The sequence below is a fragment of the Alosa alosa genome, chromosome 8, assembly GCF_017589495.1.
Source record: "Alosa alosa isolate M-15738 ecotype Scorff River chromosome 8, AALO_Geno_1.1, whole genome shotgun sequence".
NCBI classification, from domain to species: Eukaryota; Metazoa; Chordata; class Actinopteri; order Clupeiformes; family Clupeidae; genus Alosa; species Alosa alosa.
In genome coordinates, this window is record NC_063196.1 from 33,288,335 (window position 1) to 33,304,721 (window position 16,387).

General features: G+C 44.8%; 1 protein-coding gene across 2 annotated transcripts in view; it reads right to left on the minus strand.

Moving 5' to 3' along the window:
* Nucleotides 1-16,119, minus strand: part of LOC125299281 (cAMP-specific 3',5'-cyclic phosphodiesterase 7B-like) — a 43,489-nt gene extending 27,370 nt beyond the window's left edge. The window contains exons 1-2 of one of the 2 annotated variants that reach the window (XM_048250500.1): nt 15,778-16,119; nt 4,182-4,242 (exon numbers count right to left, since the gene is read on the minus strand). In XM_048250500.1, coding sequence (XP_048106457.1) covers nt 4,182-4,242; nt 15,778-15,798 — 82 coding nt within the window. In that variant the 5' untranslated portion in view covers nt 15,799-16,119. Of the gene's footprint in view, nt 1-64; nt 469-4,181; nt 4,243-15,777 lie in introns of those variants that run through there. The other variant, XM_048250499.1, reaches the window with a different exon arrangement.
* Between the last annotated feature and the right edge of the window lie 268 nt (nt 16,120-16,387).

Genomic DNA, 16,387 nt, shown 5'->3' on the forward strand with positions numbered 1-16,387 from the left:
TTCCATTAACCGTACTCCATAAAATCACTATGCACATGCTACTTCACACATCCCCATTCATTACCTGTGAGGCACGAGCAGGCGTCCTCTCTCTCGAGGGCAACCTCTGCCCTACGGGGGCCCAGGAGGGTCAATCTAGCCCTCCACACGGTGCGTATGCGTTTCAGGAGGGCCGGGAGCTCCAGGGGAAGCCCCCCGCACGGTACCGGGGCCCCCAGGGGCCAAACCCAGGCCGGCACGGACCCCGACTGGGATGTGGACTCTGACCCGGACCCCTCCCTGGCCCCCAGAGTCTGGTCTCTGACGCCGGTCCATAGCCCGTTCAGCACGGGCATGCTCCTTGAGGCTGAGCGTCGGACGGTTCTCAGAGCAATGCCACTGGTTTTGACCCACACAACAGCAGTGGTCCCTGATGAGCCAGTCGGCGCCTAAGGTTCCCGAGCTGAACCGAGCCGAATTTGCGAACTGACGAGCATCGGCTGTCGAGAGAAAACGGTTGGGTGGGGACAGGACAGGCGGTCAGAAGCAAGCGCTTCGGAGAGCAGAAGCGCAGCACCAGGTCTCCTGTCCTCTCCGTGCTGTGTCTCATCATGCACCAGGTCTCCTGTCCTCTCCGTGCTGTGTCTCATGCGTATGCACCAGGTCTCCTGTCCTCTCCGTGCTGTGTCTCATGCGTATGTGTGACATTCCTCTTCCCTCTCTCTCTCTCTCTCTCTCTCTCTCTCTCTCCCCTCTCTCTCTCTCTCTCTCCCCTCTCTCTCTCTCTCTCTCTCTCTCTCCCTCTCTCTCTCTCTCTCTCTCTCTTTCTCTTCTTTCCCTCCCTTCCAGCCACACCTCCGATTGGTCCCACACTCCCCCTCGAGCTGCCTCTTCTACTCTTTCAACTCTGCCCTCCCTCTCTCCATGCTACAGTTCAAAGTCTCTCTCTCTCTCTCCCTCTCTCTCTCTCTCTCTCTCTCTCTCTCCTCTCTCTCTCTCCCTCTCTCTGTTCTGCTGTTCTGCTGCCGGAGTCGTGTGCAGAGCGATGAGCACATTTAAACTGCCTTGCTGAGCAGCTCAACTCATCAGGCGGTGTGTGAGAAAATGCGCGCGACAGAGAGAGAGAGTGAGTGAGTGAAAGAGGGAGATAGATAGAGAGAGAGAGTGGGAGGGAAGGGGGGGATTAGTGATTCAGAGGGAAGGGAGGGTGCAAATGGAGAGAGAGAGAGTAAACTAAAGGGAGAGATGGAAGAGAGATGGGAGAGAGAGTTCTGAGGGAGATAGAGACAGAGAGAGAGATAGAGAGAGAGAGAGAGAGAGAGAGAAATAGGGTAAACAGTGGGCACAAGGAAGAGAGAAGGAAAGTGAGAGAGTGAAAGAGAGAGAGAGTGAGTGAGAGTGAGTGAGAGAGAGAGAGAGAGTGAGAGGCTGAAAGAGTGGGTGAGTGAGTGAGAGAGTGAGAAAGAGGGTGAGAGAGAGAAAGAGGGTGAGAGAGAGAGCGAGAGAGAGAAAGAGAGAGAGAGAGAGAGAGAGAGAGAGAGAGAGAGAGAGAGAGAGAGAGAGAGAGAGAGAGAGAGAGAGAGGGAGAGATAGCTGTGTGCGATCACTGTGCTCGGGGGTGCGATCGGTTCATGGTCACGCTCTCAGCCTGTGGCCGCCTGGAGTCGAAGGCCAGCTGTGTGTGTGTGTGTGTGTATTTGTGTGTGTGTGTTACAGATGGGTTGTCATTTCAGGTTGAGGTCAGGGTTGGTGCTTCACACTCACACACACTCTATCATTTACACCCATATGCATACACACACACACACACACTCACACACACACACATACATGTTTACGTGTGCGTTACAGATATACAACTAGAGACAAGTAATCTACTCAGTGTCTAGATCTCTGGTACAAGAAGCCTTCAGATAGTGTGATGATAGTGCTGCTCACACTCTAACTGGACACAAGTGTCCTGTCTGCAGCATTTCTGACAACAATAAACACATCAACAATGAGCTTGTCTCCAAACAAACAGGACTATCTAGAATTGACTTTGCATTGGTTTGTCAAATGTGTACTGATATCTTAACCTTCTAGCCCCCACCACACACACACACACACACACACACACACACACACACACACACACACACACACACACACACACACAGACAACATGTTTGAACTGTGCAATGACAACTGTAAATTAAGATTGACCTTATCATCATTGAGTTTTTAGCAGCATACATCAGGATACCACACTGAAGCTCTAACTACACACACACACTGACACACACACAGTCACACACATACACACACACACACTCACACAACCAGGGACATCCCCCATACACACACACACATGGACACACACACACACACACACACACACACACACACACACACACACACACACACACACAGAACAGAGGAACAAGAACAGCCCTAGGCTGGAGGGAAAAGCGGAAGCTTGTCACAGAGCATGTGTCTGTGAGACTGTGCATCACAGCTAATGAAATATGAGTCCGCATAAGAGCTAATGAAATATGAGTCCGCATAAGAGCTAATGAAATATGAGTCCGCATCACAGCTAATGAAATATGAGTCCGCATAAGAGCTAATGAAATATGAGTCTGCATAAGGTGAGAACCTCTCCTCATACACAGCACACTTACTTAACAACACACAACCTTACATACTGCAATGTATGACAACCACATGAATAATTAATCAGAAATATACACAAACACAAACTTATTTTAATTTGTTGGCACAACACACTTACTGTAATTAGAAAACAATACTTTGTCAAGGCAAGTATACTTACTGTAATGTGGCACAAGCCTGCATACTATAATGAGACAACCGTACACTGCTACCATGCACTACACTTCAAACACACTATGGCCCAGTGTCCCATAGGTGGATTAAGCCTAGTCCTAGACTACTGCAATGGAGATTTTCATTGAGGTTCTAAATCTAGCACTTGACTTAATCCACATATGGGAAACGTACCTCTCATGTCCTATATGAAGATCAGGCCTTACATCAGCCAATATGCTCTCATCTCGTACACATTCTTGTCCCATTCACTAGTCTTTAAGCTCTGAAATTGACAGGGATAGGGCTTACGTGGTGGCAGACACACACACTTTACCCGAGACGTACAGTATTACTTAACCCGACGCACAACCTATGTGCCAGTTACTCACTGACACACACTGACACAGTGTACTTAAAAACCCGACGCGCAACCTATGTGCCAGTTACTCACTGACACACACTGACACAGTGTACTTAAAACCCGACGCGCAACCTGTGTGCCAGTTACTCACTGACACACGCTGACACAGTGTACTTAACCCGATGCGCAACCTATGTGCCAGTTACTCACTGACACACACTGACATAGTAGTGTACTTCAAGAGACGCAAACTCACTGACACACAGTGTTCTTCAAGAGACGCAAACTCACTGACACAAAGTGTACTTCAAAAGACGCAAACTCACTGACACACAGTGTACTTCAAGAGACGCAAACTCACTGACACTCACTGACACGTAGTGTACTTAAAGAGAAGCAAACTCACTGACACGTAGTGTACTTCAAGAGAAGCAAACTCACTGACACGTAGTGTACTTGAAGCAAACTCACTGACACGTAGTGTACTTCAAGAGACTTCAAGAGACTTCAAGAGACGCATACTCACTCACAGCGCAAAAAGTGGCACCAGGTGGATTCAGGTCACACTGCAGTGGTTGGCGTGACAGATTGTGCATTCGTGATCTTAACCAGATCGTTCCTTCTTCTTCTCGGCAGACACCTTCACAAACGGCTCTTTTCTTGCGCGGCCAATACCGGCATGTGATTCCCCACAAGTCGCCATGGCAAAGCCCGCCACTTCCCCCGAGCCCTGATGGGCGTCTGTGGCTCAAGCGGCTGATTGTTTGCTTTCAAGCATGTGTTTGTTTTTACGGTTTCTGTTCCCGCCCCGAGCGCGGCAGAGCGACTGCAAGGGGGAGAACGGGAACAGAACGTTACCGGGAGCGATCGACCGAGACGCCAGACGGCACATGTCAAAGAGGAGCTGTAGGGAAAGGCTTGGTTTTCTGTGTGTGTGTGTGTGTGTGTGTGTTTGCAACCAGCTCGGCAGACAAATGGGGAGCATAGAAATGAAGAATGCCAAAGTGATTCAGTAACACTGCTTACTTACCCAGCATGCGAACCCGGATGGCATTCTGATCTGGACCTTCAAACGCTATCTGCCCACACCTCTGGTTGGGGATGGACAATGGTGGCAAGAACAGAAAGACAGAAAGGAAGAATTAATATGTCATTATTACATGAATTAGACCCTTTTAGTTTCATACCTGTTGACTCAGATAGTGTCCTGGGCCATTACCCCCCCACAGACGTTCACACGCGTGAACATGCCTTCCAGGCCCAGAGAGGAGGGAAGCAGCACATGACTTCCTGTTTCACAAACACCTCAAACAGGATCCGCTCTTCCCAGTGACCTACTGTTTGGCTCCCAGTCAACGCGCATTCCTCTAGCCACGGCAGCACGTCCATCTCAAGCTCACTGGCCAGAGTGGGAAAGATCCTACGTTTGAAACTACTCGGCTTCTTTAAGACACATATATAGACGACATCAAACTGTCTGGTCTTCAGTCAATATTCACCATTACAATGGCAACAGTACTTCCCATCTTTCAACTAACAAGCAAAACATATTTGTTTTCAAACCATCAGCCAGTATAAGTATAGGATAAGTATACTTATACTATACTATACTTCAGTAGCAAAACATATTTGTTTTCAAACAATCAGCCAGTGTCCAGTATCTCCTACTAGTGTTTGTTGATCCTACTGTAGTATAGACCCTATTCTAAGAACATCAGGCTCAGTTTGGTGCTCTTGGCAAGTTAAATGTATTATTATTATTATTATTATTATTATTTGGTGCTATTGGCAAGGAGTCGGGCACCTGAATACATATGCTACGTTCCAGACAACTTGGAAGTTGGTTTATCTCCAACTTGGAATTTCCCAGTTGCGTTCCAGATCTGGACGTCATGACTTTTAACATCCAAGTAGAAAAAAAAATACAATGGAGTGTCACTCAAAGTCTGAGTCCCTACTTCTAAACTTGGGGCAAGTACATGTTCCCCGGAATTGAAACCTCCCCCTCGGACTTCTGAGTTGTCAGGCATGTGGGAAACAATACAGTACAACCCTTTCAGTTTGGACCAATTGCCAGGCATGCATCTGTTTTTAGCACCTTTTTATTCCTTAGCTCTATTAATAGATGGCCCTAAGGTTTCTGGGTAGTGTAGTTAATTAACCCAACCATGTTTGGCTCTGCCCCCATGACCTTTCTCTAATTAGTCTTTGCACTTCACCTTCTGCTCCTGACACACATGAGGAGCAGAGAGATAAAGTTAGTCGTACAGGGTCAGACATAACTGTAGAACTTTGATATAAAAATGTAAACATAAACTTTCTGAAGGGAGCCCACAGTCAAGTGTCCTCTCAATATTCCTAACGTCTAGAGACTTTTAGACAAGACTAAAAGTCTTGTCTAAAAGGAAGGATGAAAGTTTGCATATGTTGATATTTTCATGTTATAGAAAACACCTTGACTTGAACGATTCCGCTTATTGTTATTACCCTGATGAAGGTGTAAGCGAACGGTGAAACGTTAGTCAGATAAAATAATTTTGTGCATCAGTTTGAGTGTGCCACAAAACCTTTTTCTTCAGTTGGAGTGTTAATTAGTTAATTAGTTGGTCAGCATCTCAACAAGGACACACTTTTACTCATTCATGATGATGTATATAGTGACATCGCATAGAAATTAATGAGTTCATGCTAGGTTGAAATTTTTAAGCGTATGACAAAGAAACTTTTATATAAAATAATAATAATACAATTAACTTGTATAGCGCAAAATTGTGGGTCTTCATGAATGCCCATGGGAAAGTGTGAGGCTCAAGGTCAGCTTTGGGGATGACTAGACAGTGCACAACTATCTTTGTTTTTGAATTTCTAAGCACCTACTAGACTACAAATGCTGGTATTCAGCCTTATTTTGTGTAAACCTTGGGATGGGATACATATTTAAGCCACATTAAGCTATTACACCCAGTTATACTTCACTATACCATGAACTTAATATTACATTTAACAGTAACTGTGCCATGTGCCTAGAAGATATAAATGTGTGCATGCATTGCATTGTAATGTACTTCAGAAGATCAAGTGCAAAGTAAACATCCTCCAGCAGGGTCTAGCAGCCTCGCATGCCCCATCTATTCTCTCCCCAACACCCTCTATGTGGCACTGACAACTTGGCAACTTCAACCATAAACAGTTCCTGGAACAAATCTCCCACACACAACAAAAACAAAACAAAACAACACAAAATCTCTCATATTTTTTAAAGCCTAAATATTGGCAGGTAGGAAACTGTGAACAGGTGGCCACACATATCACTGAGTAGGAGTGATCCTTGTTGGAATGTGAATACTATTATTACTTTGTTTCTCATGCCTCATTTAAATGATTTTCATTGAGAAGATGTTTTTAATCTCAAGGGTGTTGGAGTGGGGTGAACACTCTCATGTATACATGTATACATGATATCTGTGTTTGTGTCCTCTGGGAACAGGCCATTGGTGCTTACATCTTTCTCTAACAACAAAACAACACAATACATCAATTAAAATACACAGTAAATGTAGTGTTATGTCTCGTCTGGCTTGATACCTGACATAACATGGTGTCAGAAGTGGACGTTTGCAAGTAAGGAAGATAGAAGATCCGCGATTTGCAACGAGAGCCGTAAGAAAGTGAAAGTTTGCTGTGGGAGAAAAAGTCTGGTCGCTTTGGATAGCCACTGGGTTAGCAATGAAAACGAACTATGAAACAAGCTAGCTTGCTAGATCGACGGTGATTGCATGTTGGACTGCGAATGTAGTTCCCGAAAACAACCAGCGAGGTCAAGGAATAATTCAAGCAGTGGAAGCCCCGGTGCCCAGACACGTCATGGAAAAACTCACTCCACCTTGCAGTGCATGCAGTTGACTGGTAATCTTGCTGACAATTGGAAGTGCTTTAAGCAAAGATTCAACATCTATTTGGCGGCAAGTGGGGCAGGGGGTGAGGATGACAAACTAAAAGCGTCCATTTTATTGCATGTCATTGGAGAGGACGTTATGGACATTTATAATAGCTTTCAACTAAATGAAGATAACCTGACGTTGGCGGCTCTAATAGCCAAATTTGAAGAGTATTTTGTGCCTAGTCAGAACATAACGTTTGAGCGGTACAAATTCTTCACTCATGACCAGAAACAAGGTGCACCGTTTGATCAGTATTTAGCAGAGCTTCACACACTGAGCAAAACATGTGAGTTTGGAACTCTAAAGGACTCCCTTGTCAAAGACAGAATAGTCTGTGGACTTCATGACGATGTTCTCAGAGAAAGACTGCTCCGTGACACAGGACTGACGCTAGAGAAGTGTGTTCTTACGAGTAGAGAAGCAGAAACCACTCGGGCACAGGCCAAGGAGCTGCGCAGAGGTGAAACGGCAGTGCATGCAGTGGAAAAAGACGAAAGAAGAAGACCAGTTACTAAACAAAAAGATGAAGGAGGGAAAGCTACAGAGTTTAAGTGTGGTAAATGTGGATACAGCCACAAGCCTGCATCATGCCCAGCATATGGCAAGTCGTGTAATAACTGTGGAAAGAACAATCACTTCTCTAAATGCTGCAGAGCAGACAAAAATAAAGGTAAAAAGATAAAGAAGAAAGTTCACACAGTTGAAGAGGATGAGGATAGTGATGGTGACTTTGTTTGTGACAGTGTGCAGACTTGTGAGAAAGCAGACAAAGTTGAATGGATTGTGCCTATAGAGGTAAATAAGACAGTAATACCATTCAAGCTTGATACAGGAGCCCAGGTAAACCTGCTATCGATGGAGGACTACAAAACCCTGGCTGTAAAGAGCAAGATCCTTCCTGTAAAAATGAAAGTGACAGGATAAACTGGAGAAATCGTACCAGTGAAAGGCAGCTGCATAGCGACCTTCAAAAGCAAAGGACGACAAATAAAGGCACAGCTACTGGTCGTGGACAAGAGAGTACAACCAATCCTCGGACTCCGGGCATGTGAGAAGCTCAATCTGGTAAAAAGGGTGTTCGTAGTGACATCACCAAAGGCTGCCACTACCACCACTAAACTACCACAACTCGCTCATGCAGGAGTACAGAGACTGTTTTGAAGGACTTGGATGTCTACCTGGACAACACAAGATACAAGTAGACAAGTGTGTCCCCAGTCCGTGCGTCCCTGCAGGAAAGTCCCGTTCAAGCTCAGGGACAAGCTGAAAGTGTGTCCCCAGTCCGTGCATCCCTGCAGGAAAGTCCCGTTCAAGCTCAGGGACAAGCTGAAAGTGGAGCTGCCACGTATGGAGCAAATGGAGGTCATAAAGAAAATCGATGAGCCTACAGAATGGGTCAGCTCGCTGGTTATAGTGCAAAAGAAGACAGGTGCGTTGAGAATATGTCTCGATCCGAGGGATCTCAATAAGGTCATTAAAAGAGAACACTTCAAGTTGCCAACCAGAGAAGAAATCATGGCACAGTTTGCTGGAGCGAAATGGTTCAGCAAGTTGGATGCTTCGTCAGGCTTCTGGCAGCTAAAGCTTGAAGAGCAGAGTTCAAAGCTTTGTACCTTTAACACACCTGAGGGCAGGTACCGCTTTCTTCGCCTGCCATATGGCATCTTGTCGGCACCTGAGGTCTACCACAAAACCATCCACATGATATTTGAGCACATACATATTTCTTGAATTTCCCCTGGGGATCAATAAAGTATCTATCTATCTATCTATACCAGGAGTTGACACCATGATGGACGATATAATAGTGTGGGGATCTACCCGAGAAGAACACGACACAAGACTGAGACAAGTTCTTGATAAGACAAGAGAAGTCAACCTAAAACTAAATAAGGACAAATGTGAGTTTGGAGTGAAAACACTTACCTTCGTGGGAGATTGTCAGTGAGGAGGGGGTGAAGCCGGATCCAAGGAAGACATCAGCGATCAACAACATGCAGCGACCCCAGAATAAAGACGAGGTCAGACGGTTTCTAAGCATGGTAACATACCTCGTCAAGTTTATTCCACAGTTGTCTGCACAATCTGCACCTCTCAGAAGCCTTCTCGATCAGAAAAATTAGTTTGTCTGGTCACATGAACAGGAACAATGCTTTCTGCAGTTGAAAAAGACTAACACAAGAGCCTGTGCTAAAGTTCTACGATCCGGAGAGGAGCACCAGGATCTCTGCGCACGCATCACAGTACGGCCTGGGGGCGGTGCTACTACAACTACATGCGGAGGAGAAGTGGCTACCGGTCGCCTATGCATCCAGAGCCTTGACGAGCGCAGAGACCAGGTACGCCCAAATAGAGAAGGAACTTTTAGCGTAATATGTAATGCTGCAGGAAAGATTTCACCAATATGTTTATGGCCAAGAATTTGAAGTAGAAACGGACCATAAACCACTCGTGTCGATCATGTCTAAGCCACTGAACGATTGCCCTGTAAGAATACAACGCATGTTAATAAGACTGCAAAAGTATGACGTCCAGATGTTATACACACCCGGAAAGTATATGTTCACCGCGGACACCCTGTCCAGAGCAGTGGACAAGGAGGAAAGCACTGACAGCGAGAAATGCGCAGACATACAGGCGTATGTGGACATGATCGTGTCATCACTACCAGTTACAGCTGACAGAACTGAGCACATCAGAAAAGAAACCAATGAAGATGAAACCATGAAAGTACTTAAAGACACGATACAGAAAGGATGGCCTGAACGCAAAAGAGACTGTCCAAAGGAAATACAGGACTACTGGAATCACAGAGCAGAGCTTACAGTGGTGGATGACATCGTTCTCAAGGGAAGCAAGTTGGTCATACCTTGTTCGCTACGGAAACTAATGCTCCAAAAGATACACGAAGGCCACCTAGGGGAAGTCAAGTGCAAGCGCAGGGCCAGAGAGGTGATGTACTGGCCAAGAATCAATCACGACATACATCAGACAACAGCATCCTGTGAACTTTGTCAAACCTACCGACCAAAACAACAGGCCGAGCCAATGATGCCTCATCCCGTGCCTTACAGACCTTACTTTAAAGTGGGAGCTGACTTGTTTGACCATAACGCAAAAAGCTTCATTGTGGTCACCGACTACCTTTCTAATTATCCCGAAGTCGGACAACTGCAGTCAACATCAAGCAAAGCAGTCATCAGCTACCTTAAGACTGTGTTTGCGAGACATGGTGTCCCGTGTGAACTGTTCACAGATAATGGTCCACAATTCTCCAGTGGTGAGTTTGCTTCATTTGCCAAGGAGTGGGGAATCCAGCATTCAACGTCAAGTCCTACTTACCCAAAATCCAATGGCCTGGCAGAAAGCTCCGTCAAAACAATCAAAGGTCTGATGAAAAAGGCTGAGGACAGAGATGACTTTCAGAAAAGCTTACTGATCTACCGAAGTGCGCCTCTCCAGAATGGCTTGTCGCCAGCCCAGATGCTGATGGGTCGGCGCATTCGTTCCAACCTGCCCATCAGCGAGGATCTGCTGACGCCCAAAGGTGCACACAAGATCAGAAGAGAAAAAGTGAGGCAAAAGGAGGAACAAAAACGGCTGCATGACAGGACAGCTAAACGACTACCTACCTTGAAGCATGGAGACAGAGTACGTCTCAGAGACATCAACTCAGGCACATGGAGACAGAAGGGATGCATTGAGGAAGAAGTTGCTCCATGTTCCTACAGGGTCCAGACGGAGTGTGGACTGTCCCTGAGGAGAAATCGCACTGATCTTCAGCTGCAACAGACTGATGAAGAAACAACAGCTCAGGAGAGGGAGGTTTTACAACACACTCCAGAATCTCCTATACCATTCAGCAGCAAGCAAGACCATGCTGACAGTGATTTGACAGCGGTGTCTAGCTCACCAGCTGCTGAGAGACTTTCCAGACCTAGGAGGGATACTAAGCCAACTCAGAGTTGATTGAGAGTTGCTGAAAAGTAACACTGACTGTTTAGTAATACGAATTCCTGAAAAAAAGGACTGTTTATGGTTACATTACCTACCTTTACTTACCAGTGTTGTCCTAAGGGGGAAAAAAGGACTGTTTATGGTGACATTACCTACCTTCACGTACCAGTGTTGTCCTGAAAAAATAAATAAATAAATAAAAAAAAAACATGTGAGTTGTAATGAAAATGTTGAAATGTGAAACCTGACAATGTTAAAGGAATATCATTTGTTGGTTAGTTTTATTACATAGAAACTTAGATCTCTTTATAGGGGAGAAGATGTGGTGTTATGTCTTAATAACATTAAGTACTCCAGTTCCCAGCATGCTCAGTAGAGCTAGGCATGCGCAGTAGATGAAAGAGGGACAGCGTGTGTAGAAGTTCATGTTGGATGTCGGCAGCAGCACTTGTTATAAATAAACTACGACAACTTGGTATACGTCTCGTCTGGCTTGATACCTGACATAACAGTAAATATGAAATTAATAGAGAGTGCACACAGTGCCACAGTTGCTGATTTCAAATGTGTTGTGACTGCTTTGCTTGCTATACAATGAATTATTTGATGTGACCGTATAGGCTATTCAATTTGCTCACGTTTTTCTTTGCTCTTTGCTTAGCACACTCATGTTTCCGCGATGTGTCTTCTTAAATTCCAAAATAAATCTCACTGGAACAGTGTCACCACATAGTTGTTCTTGCTCTACATTGTTAGTATCTAGTTGTTTTGTAGGAATAGTACGCTTGTAAGCCCTATGACTTAGTTTCTAAAATATTTAGCGACTTCATCCCCAACGAACTTACTGTAACAACGGCATGGACTCTGGGACAATGCATTCTGGAATATGGGGGAGAACTCTGGGGGTTGTTTGTGTGTATTAATGCCTTTACTGTTTTAATGTCCGTGTTTTAGTGTAGCGTGTTACCCTTTTAGGTCTTCCTCGTGTGTGATCCTTTTTGTGTGGGGTCTGCGTCCACCCCTGTATGTGTAGTGTGTGTGTGTTAGACATGCCTAGTGTGCCCTGTTTTCGTGATTTGTATTCTCTCCCATGATTCTGAATGCTAGCCCATAAAAGCTTCTCTTGAACAAAGCTCTGCCTATGCCTAATCCATTACAATTATGGTCAATATGTTTGTTTTGAATTGTAGCGGTTATGGTTACACTATGAAGACGTGAGGTCAGGGTGGATTTGGGCATGCCTCACTCTCATGGCGTGAGCGGTATCGGAGCAAATATGGAGCGGGACAGAGTGGCCGCTCCGGCCGCTGAATAAAAAAGCGCTCCGCGCTCCAACAAAATTCCATCCGCTCCACTAGCTCGCGCTCTGCTCCGCTCACTAGCTCTGGTCCCAACCCTGCTTTTGAACTTGAGTTTGTCCCAACCCTGCTTTTGAACTTGAGTTTGTCCCAACCCTGCTTTTGAACTTGAGTTTGTCTCCCCAAATGGCCATGGTCAGTGACAGGGTCTCATCTTGTCTCGAATCACATGGAATGGCAGTGAAGCTGAAAGGAAGCTAATGTACAGTAGGCTACACCCCCTGGTCCCCTCACATTAAGGGCCGCTCACATGAGGAACTAGATAACTACAGTATAACAACAGGAGCATACAAAATGATCTACAATAAGGAGAGTCTCTCCTTGAGTTGATGAAATGTGATGTCTAAAATTAGATGGATACTGATTGGCTGTCAGCATTTTATTATTCTCGAATTCTCCCCAATTAAAGGACAATTCACACAAAAGTTTTACGACGAGACAATCATTTTGCAGAGACAAGTGACAGTGGTGTGAATTAAACGTTACAAGGCGTTGACAGATGTTTCAAAACGTCAAATTGCTGGTGTGAGGTTTTAGAACAATTTTATGTCATGGTGTTTGTGACGTATTGTCTTACACAGCAGAAATAACACGATTTTATTCCATAAACATTGCAAGACATACAATGCCAGGCAAAATTGTTAATGCCAATATGCAAAGTTTAGCTATAGCTTCAGCCAGACTCCCCCTGCAGGTCAACATTTACGAATTATTCTTTTACCATTCCAAACAAGACATCTATACTGAGGAAACAGCACACACAATGTTTATTATCAGCTTATTATCTTATTAATCTTCAATAACTCAAAATGATATAGGCATTGAAAGAGGGGTATGACCAAAGATGCTACTCACATTGAGTTCAGCCTAATACATAGCCTATACCAGACCTTGCATGTGGCTTGTCTGACCCTGGGTAACTGAGAAACACACACATATTCTCACATTCACGCTGGTCCTACGTGCTTCTTAAACTGACAGACGTGAGCAACTCAGAGTGAATATAATGTACAAAATACACTGCTTTGGTATGTTTATATAGAAAAGTAACAGGCTTGGCTTAACACAAACTCCTGGTAAGCTGTTGACTGTGAGTGTGACGTTGTGTGTTTGTCAATGTTTACACTTACCCCCATCTCTCTCAGTCACTGTCTGTTTGGCTCTGACAGACTGTGTTCCTAATATACATTAGTGATCTGACTAAGATGTGATATACATTAGTGATATATATCTTATCTGGATTCAGTGTTTAGAGTTTCATTGTGTGTATGTAGTATGTACTGTGTGTGTGTGTGCACTAATGTAACTGTGTGTCTCTGTGTCAAGTACTTGGTGCATAAGGTTAACTCAATGGGAGCTTAGCCAAAACAATCATAACATTTTCCACATCATACATTTCTCCTCTTTCCCATCTCTGGTGGAATCTCTCTCTCCATTCCCTCCCTCCCTCCCTCCCTCTCTTCTTCTTCTTCTCAACCATCTTTCCTCACATCCTGTTGATCCAGAGTGCTTGTCCTTTTTCTGATTCTTATGTTGTCTTGTGTCAGCACTTACTTCAACACACACACACACACACACACACACACACACTGCACACTCCATGTACCCTCTCTCTTGCACTCTCTCTCTCTCTCAAACAGAACACACACAATTTGATCAAAAACAAATTCAGAGTTTGACCACCACTCTTTCGTGGAATGGCAGAGTGTAATGAATCTACAGCTTTAAAATATGAAACCTGTCCAGAATACAGGAACCGTCTGTGCCCCTATAAGCCATGTGGTATTAGTTTAGTCTCGGACAGAGTACATGTATAACTGACACTGAAATAAGTCAACGTTTTTAATGGCTAAATCCCTCAGTCACGTGCACACTTTCAATTCATCGAGCAATCCATTGAACCCCTAATTTGAATCGGTTTAAGTAAGTAGGCCTATAGGGTATAGCCCTCAATGATCACTGAATAACTATCAACTATATTGATCTTGCATCAACAAGAACTTTTACTCTATTATTATTATTAAATTATGCAATTCTGTTTATAGTTTGGAAAATCTGGTATAGACTTATTTGGAGTGGAGAGGACACATGTACAATGAATTCATTCAGAAGCGACAGTGCGAATAAAAGTGATATATAGGTACGCCTAGGCCAAAACTTAGACCGTTTCAAAGCACAGATGAGAGCTGACTTTTGTGTGGACTGCGCCATGCAACTGTGTGGAAACACAATGGTTACACTTATAGTGGTTATTATGTAACTACCTTGGTATACAAAGGCATTACATTACAGCCATAACGTGTGACCAAATGTTTTTACAACCCTATCTGTCGCCGGATAAGTCTCTTATCGCTCGCAATTTGCCTGCCCTGAGCCCTCTTGAGCTCACTGGACACTAGGAAAAGATCCGCTTCCTGTCTTCCTTCCATCTGCAGTTTCTGTCTTTTCACAATAACGACAGCGGGAGCTCAGCTCGGGCGGCTTCTGCCGAGACATCGAATCATAAGTGTCGGCCATCCTGGGCCATGTCTCGGGTTGGCTTAAGTAGGCAACGACTATGCATTATCCTGATATTCATCAGACTGCAAGATAGCCTAAGCTATAGCCACATCTGCTTCGCATCGATCTTAGCGTATCCCATTTCGCTTTGAATTTATCTGGCTTAGTAATCAGCTTGTTTGATTTGAAACAACGATAGCAACCTGTGGCGATTTTCCCCCAATGTGTGTTCGCGTTAACATTACGTGCCCATGCACTACGGAAAGCTACTTGTGGGAGATACACACAACAGCAGTTCACTAAAGCCAGGCAGGCGAAGTGTTGGCATGCACAGCCGCTAGTGTGATTTGCGTTGTGTCGATGCAATGGATAGGGGCAGAATATTAAACGCCATGGCTTGACAAAGGGCCCGGTGTTCGTGCCACAGGGGATCGGTATCTGAGAGCTAATCATCGTCGATTTTAAGACAAGCAAGCTTCCTGCGCAATGTGTGCGTGGGATGCATTTTGCATGCTGGTTGAGAGACAACAGCCTTGCGATTACGGTATCCGCTGTCAATTGTGCGCAGTGACAGAATCCCCCGTAGACCCCAATATATAGGAACTGACAGTTGTAGAAAAATACATCTATTTGAAATGAAGTCCATTAAGAAAATGTCGCAGCCTACTCTGTTAGTTTTATGTTGATTCCATAAAAAAAAACAACCAATAAACACAAAATTACAAAGTGTGATTCTTGGTTAAGGAATGAAAAAAGGAAATCACAATACAACCCCACTTCTTCCCCGTTAGCAGCTACCCAAACCCCCATAGCAAGCTCACACTAAGCAGAAAAACGACACAATATCACAAAGAAACAAATGTGTACGTACCTCAACCATTAAACAAGACATTTAACCATTTTGGAAAACCAGAGGTGCGTGAATGTTGTGGAATCTCGCGCGGACAAAGTGCTCTCATGTAGGCAGACAGGACGCGCGGCACAGACTCTAGCCGCATGCGAGACCGGGTAGGAATTTTAAAAAGCTGCGTCCAACGGAGAAAAAAGAGGAAATTGATCTCTTTGTGTCTTACTGTCACTTTGATTTCAGCTGTTATGCTCGTGGGGAGCTCTAGGCCGCCCTGAATTGTGCAGGGTTAAGTTTACTGTACGAACGCGCGCCCTCGAGTAGTGGAGGTTGGGCGCGCGACCGACACGTCGTACAGTACCGCGTGCCGCTGCTGCGGAGACAGAGGGAGTGGCAGTGAAGGACATTGGGCGGGCCAAATGGCCAAACGACCAATCACATTTAGCCGTTTCGATTCGCTAGAGTCAACAATAACAGTAGGCCTGTGCCAGAGCAGCAATAAATGTTGAATTTTAGTGATTGTGTGATGTACTTTTGTACATTTTGAATTAATTGATGGAAATTGTATTAGTTTATAAACAGAAACATATCCATGGGACTAACCAAACACAACATGCAAACTGCACCCAACCAT